Genomic DNA, 27,529 nt, shown 5'->3' with positions numbered 1-27,529 from the left:
GCCCAATTTTACTATCCTACACCTGCTTAGACTAATATCACGAGCAGAAATATTGATCTGGGTGCTAAATACCCTTGTCACACACTGCAACAGCAATGAAACTTGGCTAACCATGTATCACATTGGAGCCAAAATACTGATTTTCATTTTAAACCCCCTCTATAATTTGGTTCTACCCATCGTAGTGACACAACATAGCTGACTGGTTAAAGTTCAGGGGCCATAAAGAGCTATGTGAGAAAGATACATGGTTCTATATTAAAATTGAGAGCTACAGTGCTTTTAACCTTAAAGTCTCCCACAACTTCTAGACACTTGCTGTTATTTCCTATAACAGTGGTGGCAAACCTATGGCACGCATGCCAGAGGTGGCACTCAGAGCCCTCTTTGTGGGCATGCACGCTGTCGCCTCAGTTTGGGCACTCGGCAGTGGCATAGCGCCAAGGGGAAAAGGGGTGCACGATGCACTGGGCATGCGCCCCTGCAGGGACATGGCAAGGGCATTCTGGGGGCGTGGCGGCAGTGTTTCTTGGCATTTTGGGGGCGTTCCAGGGCAGGATGGGGGCATGGCAGGGGCGCAGGGTACACGCATGCCCCCAGCACAGTTTCCCCTTGCTCCACCCCTGGCACTCGGTCTCTAAAAGGTTCACCATCACTGTCCTATAACCTCCCAGGACTGCTTAATTTTATTAAATAAATCTCTAAAGTCTTGACTCTGGTATTACTATACATATGGAAAAGTATTTTTCATCAGATTGATCTAAATGCCAGCAGAGGGCACAGTTCAGAGCCGTTTCTATGACTACTCACAGTGGAATTTGATTATCTAAAAGTAAGAATTGCTACACATATTATGGCAACTTTTCCACATAAAGTCTGCATGTTATAAAACTAAACAGTTCTTTCAAGCATAGATTTATTGAACAATGTTAAATAGATTCCTATTCAAGTTTGCCATAAAGAGCTACAACTCTAGAAACAAAAACACCACAGTATCTTGATGAGCCTGTTCATTTTAACAGAGTTAATATAATATAATCTTATGCCATTGATAAGACATTTTAATTTCAGTCAATTTCATCTTCTGAGTACTTAGGAATTTTCCACAATAAAGCAAGTGTATCACTGAAAATTAGAATCAGAAGTTAATATAATGTATACTTTAAAGTAACTATGACGGAAATAATCACTGCATAGTATCTTTCATCCCTGCATGTAAAAAAAACCCCCCAAACCACAAACATTGTGGAAGTCACCATGTAACAGTAAGACACACTTTACTGCAGGAGTTGCTTTAAAGCAGCAATTTCACAGGTTAAATCAGAGTGCTGCCTCTTTCTTGCTGTATGATTTAGGAATCTCAGGTGTTACAAAATATATAGACTAGATGAGAAAAGAGATCAGCAACAATTTGTTTATGGGCTGTCTTTGCACATTAGGCTCCCATTACAGATCCTGTTGAGAACTAATTTAAATAGAAAAGCCTATTTTTTCAACACTGAATTATAAAAAGTCAGCCTTTATGCTATACATGCTATTCCTATGTAACAGTAATAGACAATTCCATATGATTTTTATTTTATTGGCTTACATCTAGGCTATCATAAATTCTTCAGAGACAGGAAACCCCATCCAAAGGGCTATGTGCCTGGCTGTGGTGCTGCAGCCACGCTGGGTTGGTGGCCCCAAAGAGGTTTCTCAGACGTACGAGGAGGCTGGTAAAGTGGAAAAGTCTCCTTGGTGCTGAGACGCCCCCATTGGGCTGCATAGATTTACGCCACAGTTTTTGGTGGCATTCAGTCAGAGGCCTAGTCTGCCGGTGTAATGTAGTAAAAAGCCACAAGGAAGCTAACATTGGCTCCTCCCCTGGTCACAGCCCTGCTTTGCCACAATGGGGTGCTGGCACGCTGGAACAGTGGTGTTACAGCACTGGGGAGGGCCACAGCAGCTGAAGACCGGCAACATCACCCCTCTACTGGGGTAAGTGCCACAGGGAGGGCAAATTCATGGGTGCAGCCATGCACTGATCCACAGGCAGATTCGCCCCCTGCCCCCTGATGGGGCTCTTAGAATAGCTTATCCCTTTTTTCTTCATCTGACTTCAGCAGAGTGCTACCCTAAACAGAGTTACACCTTTCTAAGCCCACTGAAGTCAATAGGTTTAGAACAGTAACTGCTTAGGAAGCCATTGTTAATTACACATTTTCCAATACAATATTAATCTTTAGCTAATTAAGGTTTTAGGCAAACATATGCACAATGCTGGAAACAAATTCTCAATGCATCCTATTAGAATGGTATTTAAAAAGCAAGCCAAGGTAGTAGGAACTTAGAAGCTCTTACGGAAAGTACCGATTTACAGAACTGTATTCAATAAACCATTTGTTCACTTTTAAATCAGGAAAGTAATGAGGTATTCCAGTTAAGTTGTAAAAAGAGAGCATATGAGCTCAGTTTCAAGATGTTTTGGTGAAGACAGCATCAAACATTCTACACACATGATGGTCAGTGAAGTACTAGAACAGATCAGTGTAAGCGGAGAAATGACATGAAGACTATAAACCCAACAAATGCAAAGCAGAGAGAAATTATCAGAAAGACCACCTAATTTTAAATAACCTCTTTGGGAGCTTGTTTCAAAGGAGTACAAAACAGAACTAATATCCTGATGTGGAGTTTTATTAAAATTTTCCTTCTGGCCTATAGTACTGATAGTGGATAAAGTACAAGAAGAAAGATTTTCAAACATAGAACACAGGCTGCGCGAGGCAGTCTGTTTTTGCAAGCAGCTCTACATGTTGGGCTTTATCCATAGCTGAGAAGTCAACTTCCAGGCGTCTTTGACCACTGAAGATTCCTTTTATTTTTTGAAATGGATTCCAAATATACAGACTGAAGCACTAACAGATGGCCATCATATGCAAATACCAAAACCTCAATTTATAGACAATATTTGTGATTTTTAGTAAGGGGAAAAAAGCTGCAAACAAGTACACATACAAACCTGTACCCACCATCTGATTTTTTTTCTTTAATGGAAAAATACATGGACAGTAGAGCCTTCACTGATTTGGTAACTTTATTTGCATCTGAAAGTTGAACAAACACCCCTCCCCTCACTCTGGCCCTTATTTGGGAAATCACCACAGTTGATACAAGTTGTAAAGTCAGGCTACTGAACTCATTTTGAAAAAGCTATTTATATTGCTGAGTGAGCCAGGTTAACTTTTGCTGGCAGGGGTCCTGCTTCCTGTTCATCAATTTTGCTTTTAACTACCACAAGAGCTGAAGTTGGATATCGGTGCAGCTTTTGTTCGTTCATGAATTCCAAGTCTCCATAGATACTCAGCTTCTAGAAGAAACAAACATTAAAGTGTAGGGCATTTCAAACAAAATACAACCATGCAGCTCACACCCATAACTCTTCTCTTTGTGCACAAAATAGGAAAGTTGGTTGGCTAAACAAATATTTAGGCAGTGAAAAAGTCAATTATTCCTAAGGGATTTTTAAACCATATTTAAGTTGTACATTAGTAGATAATAGTGGGAATGTTGGTGTAAAAAACTTTCAACAAGACAAGCATACTTAGTCCTTCAACACTAGTGCTTTTTCAAGGGCTGTATATTGTTTCCCAGACCTGGATGGCCCAGGCTAGATCTTGGAAGCTAAGAAGGGTGAGTTGAGTTCTGATTAGTACTTGGATGAGAGACTACCCCAGAAGCCCAGGATTGCTACTCAGAGGCAGGCACTTGCAAACAGCCTCTGAATGTATCTTGTCTTAAAAACTCTATGGTAGTGGTGGCAAACCTATGACACTCCAGATGTTCATGGACTACAATTCCCATCAGCCCCTGCCAGCATGGCCACCACGGCCCTATGGGGTCACCATGTTGGTTGTGACTTGATGGCACTTTCTATCACCAAGCTACCAGGATGGTTGGTCTAAATTTAGTGTTGTATTTCCTGCATTACACAATCAGAATAGAAAATTGGGTGCCTTCTGGTTCTGAGATACTGTAATACTGTATCCTCGTTTCTTGGAATGATTGAATCACAGCTTTAAGCTCAATGTTGAAAGCTTAAATATTGTAACCATAAAACAATATCTGGACATATTTAAAGAAAAACCTCTTAGAAAGCAGAACTTAGTGTCTCAGGTGCCTTTTCTTTTGTTGTTAGCATTCATCCCCCATGACATCCAGGCTATTTTTTGTTTTTCTGATACAATAATTCCTAAAACTGTCACATCATCTCAAATTTACCCTCAGCTGATGAGACGATTAGTGGTTACTTTAAAACTCAACTACACAACAAGTGATACCTTCCAGCTCAAACACCAATATGTCTATTCACAATACTGAACTGCCACTTACGTGAATTTAAGAGAATTAGATGCAGCTCATTACTTCTATAATGCAGCAGAATGCTATCAGTTCAAACTTAAAGTTACCTCAGATGGAACATACTGTTCCACAGCAGTAGTAACAGTCGCACAACAAATCCAGAACAACACCAAAATAGAGAGGATAAGTGTCGTAGTTAATATCCAGCCAGAATTTCTGGAATGTAAAAAAGAAGGGAATCCAAAGTTAAACTTAAGGCATATCTATTCCCTTTCACGCCAATGTCTGAAAAGCTGATCTACTCACATAGTTCACCTTGAGAAATTTAAAATTTTACCCAGTGAGCTAACTCCAAAAAGCAAATAAACCTATTATGTTTGACAGTCAGGACCTGTTATTTATTGGTGTCCTCCCCCCCCCCCCAGTTTCGCCTAAAATGAAACACTGGCAGCCCAATCCAGAGCCTGTAAGGACAGTGCCGCTGTGGCATGGTTCCACCACCTCCATAGGGCTTTTCAGCAGTACAGGGAGAAAGAAAAACCAACCCCCCTCCCACCACCACCATTGAAAAGCCCTTCATAGGGCTAAATAGAATTGGTTTAAGTCCAGGAAGTGAGCTGCAGTGCAACTATCCACATACCCAGTGTGATAGCCAATTAACTTTGACTCCACCTCTGGAAACACCCTGCCCCCCACATACACACTGTTGTCCAATCAGGATGTCAGAGCATTTTCCCAGCAGCCAAGACTTCTGGGTTTCCCCACTGCAGAGCTCTGGCCACCAGTTCTTTTGCCAACTCTGATGGTACAGGTGTCCCTTGTGCCAGCGGAAAGGGCAAATGTGTCGGTGCATCCCTGCGCCACCACCACAAGCTTATTCAGTCTCACTCATCTGGATTGAGCTGTCAGAAATGGGCCTGGAGCACCAAAGGCTCTTGAGCTGGTCCTGTTAGAACGGTATGATTTCCGATAGTTCCTTCAAATAACTTATAGTGATGCATTTTGATAGCACAAAAACTGTAAATGGTCACTATACATTAAACATGAGAATAAAACACATCAGATCTGATTAGTTGAGCAGCAAAATTACTTTAGTGTTTTTTCCATACTCACACACCAATGTCAATGTCTCGCTCAAATTGCTCAAGTTTTGCTCAAATTGGCACCCAGGCTTAGCAATATTACAAGCACACTTAGAAGTAATTTGAACTTCAAGTGTGCCAGTGATAGCCAGTTAAAAAATAAAGTTTGTGGAGCACTACAGTTAATTCTTCTATCCTTGAAGGAAATTAGACATAACACAATCAGACATAACTTTAAATAGTTTGTAACTTCAACAAGTTCTCTACACAGGTCAGGACAATGTCACAGTGCTTGCCGACTGAACTATGTGTGGTAAAGAATTAGGGAAGAAAGCCATCTCTCCCTTTTAAATAATTGCTTTGTATGCTCAAGATACATACATTGAAATACATCTGAAGAAACTGTCATTTTCGTCGTCTTCAAAAAATTCTGAATGTATCTGTGGCTCTCTTGGTTGAAGGTCTACAGAAAAAATACAGCACAGTTTCACTGAACTCTAGAAAACAGAGATGCATATGCGTATTCAAACATCCTAACTGTGCTAGTCAACATCCAATGAAGTTTTTATTGTCTACCAAGCTATTTTTTTCCAGCATTTCCTTCAATTGAACACAAGCTGACAATGCCAAGTTTAAGAAAGAGTTAATGGTTCAGTAGGAGACACTACTGGAGGAAAGCAGCAGCACCTCACTGCTTTTTAAAACATTTGTAGACACACACAGTGCCTTGGCTGGGGTTACAACTAAGGTTCAAGTATCAGTCACAAAGGACGGGAATTAGGACAAACTGGAAGTTAAGTTGATGTGGCTTTCATAGTCAACAAATTGGCCTATCCAACTGCACTATGAACAGAACCAGGCTAGCTGGAATTGTTAAAGAAAGTTCCTAACCATGGGTACTTAGTGATGTGCAGTTACCCCAAGAGCAAACTCTGCTTCTGGCAAAAAAAATTTCCACTGCATATGAAGTCTGAGTTTCTACTAATTACTATCAGTAGGTGGAGGAAGTCCACCCACTAGGTACATCTAGAAGACTGCCAGAGGGATGGAAAAAGGTTTGCCGGGGCAAACCACAGCTTCAAGCAATGCTCCTAGCCTGGTGCCCTCCCCCAGGTCACCCTGCGTGTTCCCCCATCCTCCACTCTGCCCCTGCAAAGGAGGAAGGAAGAACAGCTCCAACACACTGGGTTCTGCTCTCTCTGACTTTGTCATGGGCTTGGCTGTTGGTCCAACTTGCCTTCTCTCACGCAGAAGAGAGGAACAGCAGGAGCATGCCAGCTCTGCCATAGCCAGACTCTACTCTCTTTCCTTTCATAGTGGCTCAAGGGGTATCTGAGCAATGGGCCTGGAGCACCAAAGGCTCTTGAGCTGGTCCTGTTAGAGGGATTTGATTTCCGATAGTTCCCTCAAATAACTTACAAGATGCTTTGCTCTGAGTTGATTCTTTCAGATCCATGGTTTCCTGATGGGATCCTTGAACATAATGAACTTCTGGCTTTGACTGAAATCACAGGATGATTCTAAATTAGTGTAATGTACATATACAATCCTAAAATATACCATAAACAAATAAACACACACTAATAGCAGATACATAAATTATACCTAACTATTTATAAATGCCCTGAATTTAACAAAGATTATACTGGATAGTTCCTTGATTCATAACTGAACTACAAACACACATACATCCAAGTTCCTTTAAACTCTTAACAGAACAAGATAAGACGTACCTGAAATATTACTATTTTGCCATCATCAGCTTGAAGGTAGAAAGTCCATGAAGAAGTAATGAAGCTATGGGCTGTTTCCATCATATCACTCCAGAATGATCTTACAAGTGTAAGGGGGAACAGAAGATGGATTCTTGGCATCAAGGACATGAGCTGCAGATAAACAGCCTGTTAGTTTTTCAACTACTTTTACATGGCTGAAGCAACAAGTTAAATTAATCTTAAAATAGGTCTTCACGCCACCATTTGCATTTAATACAGTTGAAGAATGAGGATGCAAACAGTGAAACAATATACACTATATAATTTAAAAAGTTTAATACTCACCTGCTTTTGTCTCAGTTCAGCGTATGGCAACTGATTCTGACATCCCAGATGGCAAGCATATTGTTCATCAGACTGAGAATATGCCTCAGTACATGCTACAAATAAAGATACATGCCCTCAGTACTAAAAGTCACACTTTCCTCATCACAAAATGATGCCTACTCGGATGTAGGATGAGCTAACATGGAAGTCTGTGCTGCTGCTTGACCCGCTTCATACTCATCACCTGAAGAAATATTTATTTTATCTCTTTTTCTACATTTATAATCTGCTTTTCTCACTTAGATTTAAGGCAAATTACACCGAATAAGTCAATGCATTTGACAGATGGGACAATCAATAAACAATGCCATAGGATTAGGGTTGTAGAACCAACCAGAAATCTAAAAATAGAACTTATAATTTTTCACAGTAACTTCATGCATCATTTAGTAAAGTGTAACTTTTATTGCCTGTGTAGAAAAGCCCTCTTGAATAGTTCAGTTTTGCATGGGTTGCAGAAAGCCAGGAAAATGGGAGCCTTTCTGACCTCCTTCAGCAGGCCATTTCAGAAAGTGGGAGCCACAATGGAGAAGGCACACATGGGGACAGTTGCTGATCTTGCCCATTTACAGCTTGGTGTTTGCAGCTGCAGCCCAATGGGCAAAGCTGTTTGGCAGCGTACAGCGATAGTCTGCCTTGCAGAGAAGAGAGTGCAAGGCCATGAAGGGCTTTGTATACGATAGCTAACACTTTATATTGAGCCTGGTAACTGTGCCTGCAGGGTGGGAATAATATGGCTGCTCCATCTAGCTTCTGGTTATAGCTGAACTACAACATTCTGCAACAAATGGAGTTTTCAAGTTAATTTTGAGAGGAGACCAAGCTATAGCACATTGCTGTAGTCTAATCTCAGTGCTACTGTGGCATAGGTCCACGTAGCAGGACTGACCCCTTATCAAGAGAGTGTTCATTTTGAGAGCTAGGAGTCTGTAATATTCCATCTTGGGTGAAAAGAGCTCAGCTCTCGAGAACCAGCATGTTGTAGTAGTTAAGAGCAGGTGGACGCTAATCTGCAGAACTGGGTTTGATTTCCCACTCCTCCATATGTGCAGCAGACTCTTATCTGGTGAACCAAATTTTTTTCCCTCACTCCTACATTTCTGCTGGGTGACCCTGGGCCACTCACAGTTCTTCAGAACTCCTTCAGCCCAAACTACCTCACAAAGTGTCTGCTGTGGGGAGAGGAAGGGAAGGAGTTTGTAAGCTGCCTTGAGTCTCCTTACAGGAGAGAAAAGTGTAGTATAAATCCAAACTCTTCTTCAACCTTGTTTGTAAGCTTCCCTTATCTACTCAAGGTCACTGTGTAGTTTCTGAGCCTCACCCAATTGTCTTCTCGCATAGTCACCGTTGAGGGATAAGGGGGGATGTAAGGATGCCAGTTCAGTTGGGGAACTCCTGGAGATTTGGGGAAGAAGCCTGGGGAGTGGGGGCGGGGAGAGAATCTCAGTGGGATCTAGTGCTAGAGAGTTCAGCCTCCACAGCATCTGTATTATCCAGAGGAACTGCTCTCTGTGGTCTGGACATGAGCTATGATTCTGGGGGATTCCCAGGTCCCACCAGGAGCTTAGAATCTTTTATTTGGCCCCTTTTTCCTCCAAACCACCATGGACAGTCTCCATGTTATTGCTGGCTGTGCTTATGCTGCTGCACCTGAAGTCAGTCTGGCAGAGAGCCAGCATAATGTAGTGGTTAAGAGCAGTGGACTGATCTGGAGAACAGAGTTTGATTCCCCACTTCCACACATGAAGCCTGCTTAGTGACCTTGGGTCACAGTTCTCTCATAACTCTCTCAGTTCCACCTACCTTACAAGGCAAGGTGATTCTAAGCCAGTTTGAGGCTCACTAAAGGTTGAGAAAAGAGAGGCGTAAAAACCTTCTTCTTAAAATGTCTCTTTTTTATTGCTGGTTGCTGTGGAACTATATCCCTAGAGGTAGAGGACTAGTGGCACTACAGTTGTGCCATGGCCTAGTCAGTGGTGGCGAACCTTTGGCACTCCAGATGTTATGGACTACAATTCCCATCAGCCCCTACAATTGGCCATGCTGGCAGGGGCTGATGGGAATTGTAGTCCATAACATCTGGAGTGCCAAAGGTTCGCCACCACGGGCCTAGCAAGACCTCAGGACTGCACTGCCTATCTCTCCCCCCGCCACCAGCTGTTGGGGTGGATTTTCCAATTGCTCCCTCACAGCACTGTGTGTTTCTGCACACCACACAAGTTTTTCTTGACTTTTCTGCAATCTCTCCCAAACTACCTTCTTTCCAATGTTGTGGAGCTCTTTAGAAAACAAACGAATGTATTATTTATGAGAAATAGGTTAGACAGATGGAAACTGAAGCTATTGGTCAGATCTTATAAAATGTACTCAGACACAAGGTCAGATACTCACATTTAGAAAAGCAAACATCTCCAAAATGGCATTAAAAAGTCATGTACCCACAAAGAAAAGTGAAAATAGTTTTGTGACAGAAAACATCCCAGTTATGTTTGCCTCACAATATATCGGGGGAAGAAGTGGTCTTGTATGATTGGGCAGATAGACAATACAAACATATTACTACATTTTAAACTAGAATTAATATGCAAACCTCATGTTTGATTTTTGCTGGATAATTATATTTGTAGAAGGCTCTCTAACAATGGCAAAGCTACATTTAAAATACACTTATGGTATTAAGATCTTTTCTGATGGCAGGGAATGTTACTTTTCCTTGCAGACAATGTTAATACTCTAATTTAAACAAGTCAAATGTGTTTTATTATACCCATATTAGAATATGCTATTTTATGTTTAACTTACTTGTTAATCACTGGATCCTTTTTGGTGGAAATATATTGGATTTTAAAAGAAAGTTATAATAAATATGTTCCTACTCCTCTAGGTGCACCATTTGCTATATTGGGCTCTTCATCAATTAACCATAAAGCTGTGACTGCATCTTTGGTCAAATTTATATCTACTTCTACATTCTCAAAATGCTCAATGTCTTACCAGATTCACACTCCAGTTTGGTCTGATTCAAATCAGCACCATCATCTGCAAACTGGCAAATGGAGAAAAGTCTGCAGCCACGCTGACATGCATAAAGCTCTTCTTCCTAGTAATTAAATAACAATAAGACAAACTCACTCTTTTCACAGTCCCAGAACTACCAAAAAATTATTGCATCAATGTACCACAGAAGCACACAACATACTTGTCCTTTTATTTGATTAGGCTGGCCTAACGAGAACTGAAAGACTGGGCCAGGTTTTTAACTGAGCAGACTGTTAACAGCTTATCAGGTTCAATCCTACCAGTCACCTGCTGGTACAAGAGAAAAATCTAACTAGAGTATTTTCACCACACATACACACTTCCATATCACTATTTTAAAGTGAATCTCCTAATATAAGCACAGCTTTTTCAAGGGCCAAAAGTTGCTGAGGGAAGGGCAAAGAAAGTATTGATTTGCTTCTGTTAACAGAAACCAGCTAAAATCAAACTCCTGACCCCTTATTGTTTCATACCACATTTCTGAATCCGTTAGGGTTTTGCATATACTGAATCACAAATCAATTCAAAATATCAAGTTTGCATTCTATGGTTTTAAGAATCAGTGCAATTTCATATGTGCATGCAGTCATTGATCTTTCTTCCTATAAGCCATTTCCCGGCAACAACAGATCAGCAAAAACAAGCACAGGCGGCAGAGACGAAGAGGTAAAAGGGCGGGAATTTTAAATAGACTAAGGAATAAGGGAATTAAAAAAACTCCGCTCCCTTCAATCTTTCTTACCAATTTATGCTCACTTGCCAACAAGATAGATGAAATACTTCTTTTAAACAGATGCAATTCTGATTTTTACAACGCATCTGCCCTATGCTTTACTGAAACCTGGCTAAATGAGAGCATTGATGATAATAGCATGTGCATACCGGGGTTTCAGATATTTCGTTCAGACAGGATTGCAGAATTATCAGGGAAGAAAAAAGGAGGAGGATTATGTATATACATCAACAAAAGCTGGTGTCAGGACATAACAATAATTCAAAAATTCTGTGATGAAAACTTGGAGTCCTTACTTATTAATTGCAAACCTTTTTATTCCCCTCAAGAGATAAATTCAGTTCTGTTCTTTTTGGTTTACGTTCATCCACAAGCGTCTGTAAAAAAGGCATTAAGAACTCTAGCCGATCAGATTATGGAGGCTGAAGCCAAATACCCTGATTCACTGGTTATTATTTTGGGAGATTTAAACAAAGCAAACTTAAGGGAAGACCTACCAAAATACTTTCAGCATGTCAACTGTCCCACCAGAGGCAAGAATATCTTAGACCACTGCTATACAACACTGAAAGATGCTTATCGGTCTTTACCACGAGCAGCTGTAGGCCATTCTGATCATTGCATGATTCACCTTGTACCTGCTTACAAACAAAGATTTAAAGCCACAAAACCAATAACTAAATCAGTGAGAACTTGGACTGAAGAGGCAAAGTTAAAGCTGCAGGCTTGCCTTGACTGTACAGACTGGAATATTTTAAAGACACCTCTGCAGATTTGATGAACTCACAGATACTGTAACATCATATGTCAGCTTCTGTGAAGATCTTTGTATACCAACCAGGAACTTTAGCGTGATATATAGTAACAACAAACCTTGGTTCACAGCTAAACTTAAGCAGTTACGTCGTTCCAAAGAAGAGGCCTACAGAAAGGGTGATAGAATGCTGTATAATCAGGCAAGAAATGTATTAACAAAGGAGATCAGAGCAGCAAAAAGAAACTACTCTGAAAAGCTAAAAATCAGTTTTCACCAAACGAAACAGCAAACATGTGGAAAACTCTCAAAAATATCACCGGTTACAGCAAACCACCTTCCCAAGCTGAAGGAAATCAGCAATTGGCAGACGACCTGAATGTGTTCTACTGTAGGTTTGAAAACAACCTACAGTCACCTTTCTCCACAACCTCTATCTCAGACGCACCAACAATAGCCAAACTTCCTACAACTGAACCCATTTCATTGGGTTTACAACCCTGGTGATCTCAGAAAAGGAAGTGCAAGATCTATTTCACAGACAGAAGCCTGGAAAAGCACCAGGCCCAGACAAGATAACACCTTCTTGCTTAAAAAGTCTGTGCTGTCCAATTGGCCCCATTTTCACCCAAATCTTCAACAAATCACTAGAGATGTGCTATGTTCCTTCCTGCTTTAAACACTCCACTATCGTCCCAGTGTCAAGAAGCCTTCCATCAAGGAACTGAACGACTACAGACCAGTTGCTATAACATCTGTAGTTATGAAAACTTTTGAAAGGCTAGTGATGTACCATTTGAAAAAACCATCACGGATCCACTGTTGACCCCTTGCAATTTGCATACCGAGCAAACAGATCGACAGACGATGCTGTTAATATGGCTTTGCACTATATCCTACAGCATCTTGAATCGCCAAAGACCTATGCAAGGGTCCTCTTTGTTGACTTTAGTTCAGCATTCAATACTATCAGTATTGATAGTATTCTTCTAACCAAACTAAATCAGCTAGCAGTACCTGAGCATATTTGTAAGTGGATCACAAGCTTCCTAACAGATAGGAAACAGCAGGTGAAGCTAGGAAAAATTACATCAGACACCTGTAAAATGAGCACAGGGGCCCCCCAAGGCTGTGTACTTTCACCACTTCTCTTCTCTCTGTATACCAATGACTGCATCTCAAATGATCCATCTGTTAAAATACTGAAATTTGCAGATGATACAACAGTGATTGGTCTCATTCGAGACAACGATGAAACCGCATACAGACGGGAGGTTGAACAACTAGCCTCGTGGTGCCACTGGAACAATCTAGAACTGAACACACTTAAATCCGTAGAAATGGTGGTAGATTTCAGGAGAAACCCTCCCATCCTACCTCCTCTCACAATACTAGACAACACAGTATCAATAGTAGAGACCTTTAAATTTCTAGGCTCCATCATATCTCATGACCTAAAATGGTCACCTAATATCCAAATGTCATCGAAAAAGCACAACAAAGAATGTTCTTTCTGCGCCAACTCAGGAAGCTCAAACTGCCCAAGGAGCTGCTGATACAGTTCTACAGAGGAATCATTGAGTCTGTCATCTGCACCTCTATAACTGTGTGGTTTGGTTCTGCAACCCAACAAGATCGACACACAGACTTCAGAGAATAATCAGAACTGCAGAAAAAACAATTGCTGCTAACCTGCCTTCCATTGAGGACCTGTATACTGCACGGGTCAAAAAAAGGGCTGTGAAAATATTTACTGACCCCTCGCATCCTGGACATAAACTGTTTCAACTCTTACCCTCTAAACGTCGCTACAGAGCACTGCACACCAAGACAACTAGACATAAGAACAGTTTTTTCCCGAATGCCATCACTCTGTTAAACAAATAATTCCCTCGATAATGTTAAACTATTTATTATATACTTATTATATAATTACTGCACTACTTTTTTCATCATTCCTATTACCCATCTCCTCCCACTTATGACTGTATGACTATAGCCTGTGCTGACATTTTATTTTATTTTATGATTTTACATTTTATGTTTTCATTACTACTGATTGTTTCCTGATTGCTTACTAGACCTATATGACAATCATTAAGTGCTGTACCTTATGATTCTTGACAAATGTATTTTTCTTTTATGTACACTGAGAGCATATGCACCGGAGACAAATTCCTTGTGTGTCCAATCACACTTGGCCAATAAAGATTCTATTCTATTCTATTCTAATACCTGGTGGACAGAAGACAAATAAGAACAGTACCCTTACCAGGAGAGAAACCTCTCTTAAAGCTTCTTGCTGCTTCATACTTACTAATTACATGGCTGTCACATACGCATCTCTTCAGCCTTTCCAGTGCACACAAAATTATCCTTACACAATTACTTTTTTCATCACTAAACGTTAATCATGGTTTCCAAAACATTACTGGTTCTTTCTCTAACAACATTGCAGTAATGGAGGAGCCATACAGAACAGTGAAAGAGCACCAGATACTGACTGACTGACATCAAGCAGTGCAACAACAAAGAAATAACCAGTGTTTACGGATACAAATACACAACAGTTTAATCATACCACATATGAGGACAGAATTTTGAAGCAAACCTTTCCAGTGTATTGAGTGAAGAAGTCCCTGAAACGGTGCGTCATTGTGCAAAGAATTCGATGCATTCACCAAAACATACTTAAGAATACTACTACTGGGGCAGCAGTCAGAATTTTGCTGGGTAACACAAATACCAAAGGAGCTGTGGATTTAGGAGTGTTATGGGATAATACACGTTAGGAGCCAAAGTTTTCCCTTGATTGAATATACCCGTACTCTGTAGCAGACACTAAAATGCCAGGTTGTTAAGCTCTGTCACAGCACGCTACGGCACATACTGTGGAGGAACGTAAGGTGCGTGGCGGCATCAATCTGATTTTCCTGTGCACGTCTCTGTCCTATATTGCTCCCCAAATCCGTAGTCAACAAATAAGGCTGTCTATTTTTTTAAACACACACTTGCCCCGCCCATGATCTCTGAAGTCATCTGCTGTCAACTGCATTTACCAAGAAAGTGCGGGGTGGGTGAGGGACTGTCCTTTCGAGTGACTCTGCTAACTAAATTCCCCTTGTGAAGGGGTCAAAGCAGCAGGCTGAAGGGCACAACTTATTGCGACGGGGACAACCTCAAAGTCTTTCCCCATTACCTTGGGGTAAGTATGCAGCGGGTAGGTGCTCTGGCAGGTCCGCTGGCATGGCGTAGTACTTCCCAGCGCCGGCTCGAAACCCTCGGGAAGCGAGGTGACAGCGGCAGGCTCGTCGACAGCCCAAGCCTCCCCCTGGCAACCCAAGGCGAGCAAAAGGAGGAAGGACCGCAGCCCCGAGGGGCCCTTTCGCACCAGCGCCATCTTATCGACTGTCCAACCAGCCGTTTGTTGTTGTGTTCTTCTCTTCTCCCATTTCCTGTTTCCGGGACTTGTGGGAAAGGGGTTGCAGAGGTGTCGCGAGAGTTTAGACTATCTGCGCCGAGAGACCTGACGGGAAATGTAGTTTTCTCCCGCTGGAGGGCGCTGCAGTTGCAGGAATGAATGCGGATGAATAGCGCGATTGTTCCGGTAAGGGCACTACTACTTTAACCTCAGAATGGGGCCCAGTTAAAGTCGTTCTCCCCCCGCCCAAACTAAGAAGTTGCCCTCTGTCCATGTGCTGCAGCGCCCTTGCTGAATTCACTATTTTCTCTCTCCTTTATTCCTCAGTTCTTCACTGCCTGCCGAAGCCATCCTCTTTCAGTTTGCTTGTCCCACTTGGTTCGATGCCTGAGATCTATTTCTCGTCCTGGTCAAAGCTTGTCTTTATTAAGCTGAGTTTCAACAGGTGTAGTTGGTTCTGTTCAGTAATGCTGCGAAAGTCTATGCCTGTTGAATTTTTACCTAGCTCACAGTGGTTACAATCAGGGACTCCGGAGCCCTGGCAGGAAAAAAAAAAAAAAAGTGGCAGCCTTAATCTTCCTTTCCTCCACAGCCTTCCTTTCCCCTTTAATTCTTGAACCATCGCCGCTTGAACCATTGCCTGGCGTGTAAGTCCTCCTGGAAGCAATGTAGTGATATCCTTTGTGGTCTCTGAAACAAAATTTGATTTGTGGCACATGACGCTTGTTTTAAATGCCAGGACTCGATTATATTAAATATTATTATAAAATGTTAGAAAAGAAATAGAGTGCAGTAGCATCTTAAAGACTAGCAACATTTCTGGCAGAGAATTCAGCTTACCTAGTGGGCCAGGAGTCATGAAACCTCATGCCCAGCCAGGAATTTCATTAGTCTTTAAGGTGTTACTGGACTCTTGCTCTTTTCAACTGCTACAGCCATCTCCAACGACGACTCCTTTCCTTCCCCCTTAGTCCTCAAGTTGCTTTGTTAGATGTAATCGCAAAATCAACTGTAGATATATTGCAAAGCATTTTTCTTTCATGCCGAATTTTTCCCCCTGTATAATCAATGGCTTCTGCCTGATTAAGGATTGCAACATGGACAAGTTTGTCATACGAAAACCTAGAACTCAAGAATGTCCTAAGAAGAAAGATCCTGGAGAAAGGATTTACAAGCAAGCCACTTTAGAATCTCTGAAGGTAGGGAACTAGATATGCTATCATTGACAGCAAAATCATTATTACGAGTTCAATGTGATGTTTTATGGTTATCTTTTCATTTCAAATAATCTTACAGGAGTTTTAAAGTTATACATATCAATGCAGGAACTATTTTCAGAGATAGGTAGGCAAAATCCAGTAGGGCAATCAGTGGTCGGAAGTGAAAAAAAATAACAAAGGACATTCCTTTCAAAGTGCTGAAGATGAAATCCTTAACTAAAATGCCAGAGAGTATACTATTATTTTTTTCTAGGGTAGTGGCAGTAAGGCTTGAGAGGTTCTGCAGTGCTTGCAAAGCTACCAGTGGGACTTCAGTTAGAGTGCTCTGCTTATTCAATTTGAAATGTTGAGCCCTATGTCTTAATTTTTCCAGTGACAGGAAAACGCTAAGTCAGTGAAGGTGAACCTTTTAGAGACCGAGTGCCAGGGGTGGAGCGAGGAGAAACTGTGCCCTGGGCACGCGTGCGTCCTGCGCCCCTTCCATGCCCCCGCCCTGCCCTTGAAGGCCCCCAGAACGCCCCAAAACACCCTTGCCATGCCCCCGGAACACCCTTGCCATGCCCCCCAGGGACGTACGCCCAGTGCGTCGCGCATCTCTCACCCCCTTGATGCTATGCCATTGCCAAGTGCCCAAACTGGGGCGACGGCACGCATGCCCACAAAGAGGGCTCTGAGTGCCACCTCTGGCACCTGTGCCATAGGTTCGGCACCATTGCGCTAAGTAATCTTTGGAAAGACAACACTACTGGCCATTTCAACACTGGTGGTTTACAGTTGGGAAGTGGATATTTTTCATGCTTTCCCACATGATCAAGGTATTTCTGTGTACCATCTGGGTTTGCCTCAACTTTTCTCCAGTCTTTCCCAACCTGCTTTGGTGTGACATTGTTTTTGCCCTAGTTCTCACAGTAGCCACCCCCCATCCCCATGCCATCAGGATTCCCCTGCTGCCACCATTTTTATAGACAATTGGCAAATCAATATAACAGTATTTCAGTATGTTTATTAACTAAAAAAACAAACATTGGAGTCACCCCTTCCCATAGTGTGCGTGGGAGAAGGGCACCATGGGAATTGGGGAGGGAAAATGAGGGGAAAGCTGCCATCAGGAAGCCCTGTTGCCTCTGCATCACATTGGCAATTCAGCAATATTGGGACTTCCATAGGAAAATGCTGCCATGTGGCCTACTATATAAATAGCTTTTGCAACCCAAGTTCTACGAAGCAATGCACTATACCTGGAATATGAGACATATTAGGGTTTTTTTTAAGCAGAGTGAGAAGACAAAAGTAGGTTTGGAATCCATCAGTAAAATTTGGTAAGAATAATGGAGGGGGTGGGTATAAGACAGGGTGATTAGAACATGAGAGCAGGCTGAGAGTGACAGGAGACGGAAAAGCTCGTTCACAGAGGAGAGGAGAGATGATGGGATGGCGGGGGGGGGGGACTACAGGAAAATGGAGACATAAAAAGAAAAAGCTCTGGCCTTGGTTGAGGGCAGTTGGATAGTTCTGTGGCCAGGGATCCCCAACAAGTTGGTTAAGGATAGATAAATAAATAGTTATGCTGAATCTTGTTTTGAAGACAACTTCATTAGATCTTGATAGAGAGCAGGAAAGGGAATGGAGAGGAAAATTGAAGCAGTGGATGAAAACAGGAGCCATCACACAAAACTTGAGGGGCTTTCCGCAAAGTGAGCATTCCTCTTTTTGATTGATCAGGTTTTCTGTACTTGACTGGCTGTTGTCACCAATAATACATGGGTCAATAACTGCTGTATTAGTTGGCACAAAGCTGAACACCTTTATTTGCAATAACTGTGCATGTCTCCATCTTCTAATAGTGATTTTCCGTTTTAGAGAGTTGTGGTTATAGAAGATATAAAAAGATGGAAATCTATGCTAGAGCTTTCAGTACAAACTAAGGAGAATTTAATTGTTGCCTTAGAAGAACTAAGGAAGAAAATTCCTTCCAAAGAAGTTCTCCGTTCAACAAAAATAGGTAATCATTTTAAAGGGTTTTGTTGAATGCATATATAGCTGTTAGTAGGAATATTGACATGCATCAGATGTGTTCTATTAGAAACATTTAACAGTGTTTATTTAAAATATATTGTGGCTTGTAACCTGACTGGCACAGGAGAACATCTTTTTATGTTAAAAGTATTTTGTACCTTTTCTACTCTCTGCCTTTTGTTAATTGGGTTAGAGAAGAAAAGAGAAGTTTCCCTGTGCTGACCAATTTGGTGGATTTTTTAAAGGGCAGTTCTGTAACAGCAGTATCTGTACTGGAGGTAGCTGACATCCTAATCAAGTGTCCTAAATAGTAACAAATAATGTAGTTAAAAGGCCATTAGCTTATGATAAGCATTTTGTTTGAATATGTTGTGAACGCAGCATGAGTATAATTCTAAGCTGGGCAAATCCTCCATTATTCAGTAATTGTTTTTCCCCATGGGAGGTGCAGCAAAATGTGATGCAGACTCCAAAAATGAGTTGCATACAGAAATCCAGAGCACAGCACAGAAGCCTAGTTTCTCTGGTCTATGATGGCAAAGTGTGTAATGACATTAGTGATCATGAATCGCTGCTGGATTTGCATGTTCCTCCTTTCTCAGCAAAGGGCCATCCACTGAGATCAAAGATAAAAGTTCTGTAGCTTATTCCTTTCATATTAATTGAGTATAGTTCTTGGCAGTGGAGGAATGAGCTGTTGTATGCCCCACCACCTGATTAGTACTGGATTTTTCTGGTTTGCAGCAACAGAACCCTAAGAAAGTTTTATTTGTCCTGTTAGTATTTCTAAAGGATTTACATTGTTGCTTCCTCAGTCTTACTTCCCAGGATGTCAAAAATTATTTGATGAAGGGAGCTTGACCCTTGAAAGCTCATACCTGCCCAGATTTTGTTGATCTCTAAGATGCTACTGCTCTTCTCCAGTCCAGCAAGGCTGCTCCCTGGAAAAAAATGGTTTTGTCAACTTTGGAGACTGAGACTTCAGTGCTGCAAGGTTTGCATCACACTGCAGCATTCAAAAAGATTTACTTTATTTGCTTCATTTACACCACACTGCCTCCACAGTGGGGAACCAAGCAGCTTGCATCACTCTTCCCCTCCATTTTATTCTCATGACAACCCTGTGAGATGGGTTAGAATGAGGGAGGTTGACTGACCCCAAATCCCCACAAATATCCGTGACCGAGTGGGGATCCACATCTGGGTCTCCCAGATCCTGGTCTGACATTCAAATCACTGCACGACACCGGCTCTCAACTTCACATGCTGACCTGCGTTTCTCTTCCTGAGAGAAAAATTAAGAGGCCAGAGTATGTGTAGCATTCAGATGCATATGTTGGCATTGGGGATGGTAGATATGGGTGTAGATTGGAAGATAGAACCTTCTCTGGTTGCTTTTGCTTAGTGTTTGGGAATCAGAAATGTCTGTGTGGGTGTTGTAAAGTCACAGCTGACTTATGGTGACCCATTAGGGCTTTCAAGGCAAGAGATGTTTGGAGGTGGTTTGCCATTGCCTTCCTTTATATGGGCTGAGAGAATTTTGAGAACTGTGAGTGGCCCGAGTTCATCCAACAGGCTTCATATGGAAAACAGTTCAGTTCCCCAGATTAGAGTCTGCTGTTGCCTCTCTCAATATGGAGGTTTCATGGCTAGACCTTTTTTTTTTTTATGAACAATCACTTGGATCCACTGGAAGGTTTCTGCAGATGGAAGGATTTCTACCTGTGGAGTGTGGCACTCTAGCCTCCTCCCACCCCCTGTATTTTTTTACTGCAATAGGAGATCATGCTTTGTGGATCTTTGCCCCACATAAGAACTAGCAGTGATGGCTCTGCTTAGAACAAGAGGGCGTGGAAGCACTTCTGACAGCACAGCACTCACCCCATCAGTCCTTTGGATTGTTTGTATGGAATGGTAATTAAATATTGGCATAGCTGTGCAGGCAAAGCGATTGGTGAGAACAGTGGGCCATCTTCTATAATTAAGTGCTTAAATGTTATTCTTAGTATCTTTTTATGTTATAGCTGTATCAGAGTCATACATTCTTGCTTATGGACTATGCAAAGGCTGTTCCTTTAATCACTTGGCTCCGCTGTCATTGTCATGTACTGATAAATACTAACTGTAGGTGTTCCTTTCACTTTCCTCAAGGTCATACAGTGAACAAAATGCGTAAGCATCCAGACCAGGATGTGGCCACTCTTGCAAAAGCTGTGTATACAGAGTGGCGAACATTCATCAAAGACCACTCAAACAAACCCTCAATAGAAGTGAAAAGTAATCCTAAAACAGAGAGCATTCGAAAAAATGCACAGAAGCTACTCTCTGAAGCTCTAGAGGTGGAGGTAATGTTTTATTACTAAATGTTCAAGCATAACTTTATACCAAACTGTTTCCCCACAAAATGGATTCAAAAAACACAAATTGTTAATGTTGGGTAAAGACAGTTATAACATTTCAACTGTGTTCACAGTGGGTTCTTCACAGCACATGTGAGCCGGACTAGACAGTTCAGCTGGTGAAGTGTTGGTTCAATGCCAGTTTTGCCCTCTTTCTCTCCACCTCCTACATTTTGGCTGGCTGTTTACCTAAAAAAACAAAAACAAAGACTTGGCTTATTTAAGCCCCCAAACCCAACACATTTATTTATTTACTGAAGTTGCAAAACTGATCTGGGGTTTATGTCTGAACACACTGATAATGTCACAAGCAGTATCCAGTTGGTACCACCCATAACCAGGTTTTCCTTGTTACAGTTGAAGCGCAAGGAAAAGCTGCTGAGCAGGTTTGTTTGTCAGCACTCTCCTCAACAGGAAAAAAGCAGTTTGAGTTGAATGCTGTGATCTTGTTTCCAGAGCAGCTTCACTGTTATAAAAACGTCATGCCTAGCTTCACCCTTTTAGCCCCTGAGAAAGGAAGACTGCCATGAAGGGTCTATATAGACCAGGGGTCGGGAACCCGCGGCTCGCGAGCCGCATGCGGCTCTTCCGCCGCTGTTCTGCGGCTCCATGAGCCGAGCTGCTGGGCCCATCTTCGTCCGCCCTGCAAGCAGCAGGGCGGGCGCATCACTCGCCCGCAGCCGGCCAGGCCGCGCTGCGGGCTTCGCCTCCTGCCCGCCCCGCTGGTTGCGAGGCGGGTGCTCTCCCGGCGGCCGGCCAGGCCGAGCCGCCGGGCCCATCTTCGCCCGCCCTGCAGGCGCGGAGGGGGTGAGCGGGCTGGGGGTGCGAGCAAGCAAGTGGGTGGGGAGCGGAGGGGGGGCGTGCGAGCGAGTGGGGGGGTGAGCGGGGGAGGGTGAGCCAAATGGCTCTTTGAGGGGAAAAGGTTCCCGACTCCTGATATAGATAAATCTAAAAAAACCTAAAAATGCTTCACAGCCTTGATGTTTATTTGTTTTGTCAGCCAAAATTGCTTTGTGACATGGTAGTAGAGAGAGAGAGCAAAGTGGAGAGGGAGAACATTTGTAAAGTCAACTTCTTCCCTGGAAGTGCTTTCAGAGAGCGTGCAGATACAGTGATGAAGGAGAGCTGCATCTTTGTGACCAGAAACAAAGTTGGCAACACAGCTAGGCTTGATGCATTTTGAGTCAGCAGCCAGAACACTGATGTGGGAAAGACAAGTGAGAGTAGACAGATGTCAGTGATGTTGTGAAGAAGAGGAAAGACCCCTGGAGGTGGGTAAGATAGAGGCGTGTGGCAGTGATAGCCAGCTGTATACCAGACAGCCATATCTCAGAATTCAGGGGAAAATTACACTGAAAGTACAACTTTGGTCTTATGGTATAAACAGACTTTTCTGCAGGTGGGTAACACACATGCTCTCAAATCCTGTGCTGGAAAACATTATTAGAAAGCTTCTACATAATTTTCCCACTCAACTACTATTTCTGATTCCAGGAAGGCAGATAAAAATGCTTGTGCATAAGGGGTGCAGACTTAATAACCCAGTAATGATTAGCAGTCAAGCTGACTCAGGGAAAGGTTAGCAGAAGACTCAGTGTGGGTGGATGCTCTGAGGAACAGTATAGTAGAGCAATCTGAAATTCACTTTGTGTGATTCATCTGTAAGTCAAATGTGTGTATCTGTCATGTTTAGAACACACACAAACCCTGAATTCTAAGCACTAAATCCACACTAAAACCTGATCTGTAGTTCAGGCACATTTTGTTTCTGTAATTTGGTGTTTGGAAATCCAAGCTTACTATGAAAAGCAATGGAAGGGTCAAAAGCTTAAAAAGTGGCGGTAAATATCAGATCCCTGTGGTATCCTTAAGTAATGAACACAACAAGAATTCACTCTCTTAATAATGAGCCTGCCTGCTGTATTAAATTTCATAATTGAAGAAATAAATAAATAAAAATAAATAAATAATAATTATCTATTTAAATGTGTTTGTTATCTTTTAAATGGCATCAAGGCACTCAAGAATTGCAACGCAAACTGTAGAACCAATATGTTCGCAATCTGTGTCAATGCTGGTCACAAAGCTGTAAATTTTTGTTAAGGAGCTGATGGTATTTCCTGAACTTTGAATGAACATAGCGTCACTTATTAAACAGCCCCTGAGTTTGACATCTCATTTAGACAGATACTCAGTATTGTGGGTCCATGACAATGGATTGAAGCCATGTTTAACCAGAGGACAGCCCTGTTGCTGCACATGGACATGTGTGACAAGGTGGCAGATGAATGTAAGCAGATATAGGATATATAGGATCTGGAAACATGCCTATATGCACAGGAAGCATAATGACAGAAGCAATGTTCTGGCTAGAGTGCCACACTAAGATCTGGGAATTCTGAGTTAAAATCCCCTCTCTACCATGAAATGACCTCAATCCATTCATTCTTTCTCAGCCTGACAGGGTTGTTGTGAGGACAAAATGGGAAAGGGAGAGCCCCAAATGCTGCCCTGAGATCCTTGGAGTAAGGGTGGGGTAAAATGTTGTACAGAGGTGGGAAGAATAAAGCCCTCCCCAGCACCACTCTCTGTTTCTGAAGAGGTCTCCTTTGAGTGATCTGTCAACCAGCCTGTTGCTGTAGACACACAGAAAAATAGAAGGAGTGGTGAGGAGGACGCTTTGATTGGTCCTTATGAGATCATGAAGTAGGTGGGTTTGTGTAAAGTTCACCTGTGTCCCAGTTCTGAGCAGTTAGCAGGTTGTTTGTTGTGAACTATGAGTGTGCACAACATCAGCTGTATTTTTTTAAAAGGAGGAAAGAAGGTCAAAAGGTATTCCAGAATGAGAGATGTTGCATCTGTTTAACAAGGTCCTGGTGTTCATATAAGAGCACCTGTAAGTGTATTGAGGCAGATTGTGTCATCAAGTATGGACAAACCTTCAGAGGTGTATCACAGAGAGAAGTATGTTACACACTGTGGTGTTTGGAAATCTGAAGATGCCAACCACAGTTGCAGGCAAAACGCTAGGAACAAGATCTACCAGACCGCAGCCACACAGCCCGGATAACCCACAACAACCACTTGAATCCGACCATGAAAGCCTCTGACAATACAGGCAAATCATTTGCAGCATTTCCAGGAATAGATCAGGGAAAAAAGCAGCAACTCTGGGACTCTAAATATGCAACTATGTAATTGCTGCGCTGGGAAGCATTGACAGGGCAATTCTAAATAGAGTCACACCATTTTAACACCATTGACTTCTATGGAGTTAGAAGGGTGTAACTGTGCTTAGGATCTGTGCTGTGTATCTTTTACATTTCTGCCCACGACCCAAGAAGCTTCAAGGGAATCCTACCAGAAGTATGTTGCAACCACTGATCACTCCAGAGTCTGGCCAACCTTCAAATAGTAAGTAAGACTAGTATTAGCTTTCTGCTGAAATTCCTCAAATAAAAGAAGAGAGAAGAGTTTCGATTTATACCCCCCTTCTCTCCTGTAAGACTTACCATCTCCTTTCCCTTCCCCCCCCCCACACAACAAACACCTGTGAGGTGGGTGGGGCTGATAGAGCTCCGAAGAGCTGGATTTGCCCAAGGTCACCCAGCTGACGTGTGTTGGAGTGCACAGGCTAATCTAGTTCCTCAAATACTCCTCCACAATTCAAGTGGCAGAGCGGGGAATCAAACCCGGTTCTCCAGATTAGAGGGCACCTGCTAGGCCACTGCTGCTACTACCTATGGTAATAATCTGGCTCCCAGTAACATTAGACAAAATCCGTGTGACAGGTGGTCAAGCAGAAGAACATTCTCATCCAAGGGGAACTCAAGAGTGAATGGAATAGCAGCCATCTTCTTTTTTTAATCTCTCCCAGAAGAGCTGTTGCTCTTGAAATAGAGAAGGTTTATGTGCATTTTTATGAACTATCAGAGACGAATAGGGAGTAGTTTTAGTAAAGGAAGAGGCAGAATGATTAGGATTAGGAAAAGTTCAAAATGCTGTGTGTAGTGATCTTTGGATTTAGTGATTTAGGTCTGAAGTCCTACAGACATATGACATTATAGGATCAAGAAGGGTCAGTGGCTTCAATGGATATGTGTAGCATAATTCCTGCATAGATTTCAAGTTTTTAAAAAATGGTTATAATACATAGGAGGAGAAACAAGCACTAGGATAGTAATATTTGAGCATCCTGAATCCTCCCCAGCTACAGAATTCCTTGGCACTAATGCCCACTCTTGGTGGGCAGAAGTTGCCTTTTCATTTATTTCTATATAATTTATTTAGATGTCTCAGCTGTGCCAAATTACATGGCTTGGCACATGTTGAAGCAATAACTTCATAATTAACATTTAGCAAATCCCTTTTTGTTTTCTTAATTACACCTCCTTACACTTGCTCATGGACTCTACATTTCCCTTTACAGCCACCCGAGTGAATCCTGCCAAGTATTTAGAGCATCTACCCTTTGGTTTTGGAGTTGAGTTTGAAATGTTATCAAAAGTGTCTTGTATCAGAGGGTGTTTTTGGAGGCAGTGCTACATTGTTAGTAATTGCACTTCAACCTGATACCCCAGGCTGGCTGCCGATTAGTTTCCTGTTGGGCTGGCAAAAAGTGACTGACCACACTGCCTTGTTCCTTAATTGCTGGAGTGAAATTAAATTGCTCTTCCTGTTATACTTGTGATGTGAAGTGGATTTCCTTGAATTTGAGCTGATTAAGAAACCAGCCTCCAATTTCCCATGGACTTCCAGAGCCCTACGGGGATGGGGCGGTATAATAAATCGAAAAAATAAATAAATAAAAAATTTCAAACAGTTAGCCTCCTTATTAAACACGAGGATCTTATGTCTTACTTTCTTTTTTCAGATTGGTCACCTGCTAGTGGAAAATATTGAGCGAGAAGCTTTTCATCTCTCTTCCCGTCTTACTAACGCGCCCTACCGCAGGACTGTGCGAGCCCTTGTGTTTGTTTTGAAGCACAAGCCTGAAACCCGAGCACAAGTCCAAAATGGAACGCTGTCACCTAACACATTTGTACAAAGCCACAGGAAGTGAAGTGCCTGGGACAGATTTTTTTTGGGGGGGGGGCAATTGGCACAACTGCATCCTGCAAAGAAATATGGAGCCTTGTTTGTTTTTTAGAGGAACAAGATAACATCAACAACGTGATCACTCAGTAATTTCAAAGGAATAGGAATACTTACATAGGTGTCAAACTCGCAGCCCTCCAGATGTTATGGACTACAGTTCCCATCATCCCCTGCCAGCATGATGCTGGCAGGGGATGATGGGAACTGTAGTCCATAACATCTGGAGGGGCCTGAATTTGACACCTGTGCTTTAGGAAGTCCATGGGAAACCAAGTTTTCATTGGATGGAAAGGGTGTTTTGCAATTCATAGAGCAACCAGAATTGGGAAGTTGGTTTTATGTTACGATGAATAACTTCAGCTGGAAACAGACGTGGCCTTATTGATATACTTGGCTCCTCTTGCCTATGGCCAAACTCTTACATGGACTTCGTCCGAAGGATTTGTAGGATGCTTAGAAAAAGCTGCACATAGGAGTGGTTAAAGGACCACAATTGGGCTTGTAGGGTGAAGGTTAGTCCCACCCATTATTCTCCAGTACATAAGCCCCTCTCCTCACATACTTACATTACCAGTTAGAAAAATATCAGGGAACGATGGAGGCTGTGCAAAGTGTGGCACTCAAGTGCCCATAAGACACATTGTGGTTGTACCTAAAGAAGTAGCACTGGATGCAACTACCCAACAATATCAGTTAAATAGTAATTGAGATTTAGCCTCGTCTCTTTTGGAGATTAATATCCTGAAGTTTGGAAGGACTTCTTTTAATTGTATTCTGCAGCTGTACAGGAAACTTAATTCATCAAATAATGTTTTTAAATAATGGCTCTCTTAAATTTGCTTACTTTGTATTGACCTACCTATTTTGTATGGTCATATTTTAATTTGCCCAGTGATACAAACAGGAACTGTAATGAAATTTCTAGGTAGAAAGTACTTGAAACAAATAGTCTTGAAATTGGTCTGTTCAACGCAATAAAAAATATTAAACTGAGGACAGCTGTATATAGTATTCATTAATAGTTTTAACTTCATAGTAGTTCCACACTTAAGAACAGAAGAGTGGGCCAACACAGGAGCTGATAAGAAGAAATGAGCAACCAAAGCACAGCACTAAGAGAGAAAAGAGCATTTGACAAAACCTTTGAAGTATGTTCATACTAGTAAATCCAGGGGTGGTTATTCTTTTCAAGTTGAACAAGATTTTAGAAGAAGAAGACCTAATAAGATAGAAAAAGGAGTTCTACTGGGACAGACCTTTCTATTGGGATGGATCCTATCCTCCCCACTCTACCACTCCATTGAGCAAATGTAAAGCCTTCC

The 27,529-nt window shown here is 42.1% G+C and overlaps 2 protein-coding genes across 3 annotated transcripts; one reads left to right on the top strand and one right to left on the bottom strand.

Annotated features, from left to right (window-relative positions):
- Positions 1-899: 899 nt before the first annotated feature.
- Positions 900-15,522, bottom strand: TMEM59 (transmembrane protein 59). The gene is made up of 8 exons (XM_048496065.1): positions 15,254-15,522; positions 10,523-10,628; positions 7,487-7,581; positions 7,160-7,312; positions 6,846-6,927; positions 5,808-5,889; positions 4,452-4,560; positions 900-3,352 (listed from the first exon to the last, which is right to left on the bottom strand). The coding sequence occupies exons 1-8, from the start codon at positions 15,452-15,454 to the stop codon at positions 3,200-3,202; spliced, it is 981 nt and encodes a 326-aa protein (XP_048352022.1). The 5' UTR covers positions 15,455-15,522; the 3' UTR covers positions 900-3,199.
- A 44-nt stretch (positions 15,523-15,566) lies between these two features.
- Positions 15,567-27,200, top strand: TCEANC2 (transcription elongation factor A N-terminal and central domain containing 2). 2 transcript variants are annotated; one of them, XM_048496067.1, is made up of 6 exons: positions 15,612-15,661; positions 15,803-15,920; positions 16,564-16,674; positions 18,556-18,697; positions 20,863-21,056; positions 25,984-27,200. In XM_048496067.1, the coding sequence occupies exons 3-6, from the start codon at positions 16,573-16,575 to the stop codon at positions 26,170-26,172; spliced, it is 627 nt and encodes a 208-aa protein (XP_048352024.1). In that variant the 5' UTR covers positions 15,612-15,661; positions 15,803-15,920; positions 16,564-16,572; the 3' UTR covers positions 26,173-27,200. The 2 variants fall into 2 exon arrangements, with proteins under 2 accessions (XP_048352023.1, XP_048352024.1); XM_048496066.1 differs by lacking the exon at positions 15,803-15,920 and having other exon boundaries at positions 15,567-15,661.
- The last annotated feature ends 329 nt before the right edge of the window (positions 27,201-27,529 follow it).

The sequence above is a fragment of the Sphaerodactylus townsendi genome, linkage group LG05, assembly GCF_021028975.2.
Source record: "Sphaerodactylus townsendi isolate TG3544 linkage group LG05, MPM_Stown_v2.3, whole genome shotgun sequence".
Taxonomy (NCBI): Eukaryota; Metazoa; Chordata; class Lepidosauria; order Squamata; family Sphaerodactylidae; genus Sphaerodactylus; species Sphaerodactylus townsendi.
The sequence above is the reverse complement of the archived record's forward strand: the minus strand, read 5'-3'. Positions and strand labels throughout refer to the sequence as shown.

Excerpts from the sequence above, each read along its gene's own strand:
- TMEM59 (XM_048496065.1), bottom strand. The coding sequence starts at position 15,454 with ATGGCGCTGGTGCGAAAGGGCCCCTCGGGGCTGCGGTCCTTCCTCCTT. Across the intron at positions 10,629-15,253 it reads CGCTGCATACTTACCCCAAG|GAAGAAGAGCTTTATGCATG; the intron begins GTAATGGGGAAA and ends TTTAATTACTAG. Across the intron at positions 7,582-10,522 it reads CAAACTGGAGTGTGAATCTG|CATGTACTGAGGCATATTCT; the intron begins GTAAGACATTGA and ends CTTTATTTGTAG.
- TCEANC2 (XM_048496066.1), top strand. The coding sequence starts at position 15,635 with ATGCGGATGAATAGCGCGATTGTTCCG. Across the intron at positions 16,675-18,555 it reads CCACTTTAGAATCTCTGAAG|AGAGTTGTGGTTATAGAAGA; the intron begins GTAGGGAACTAG and ends TTTCCGTTTTAG. Across the intron at positions 21,057-25,983 it reads CTGAAGCTCTAGAGGTGGAG|ATTGGTCACCTGCTAGTGGA; the intron begins GTAATGTTTTAT and ends TTCTTTTTTCAG.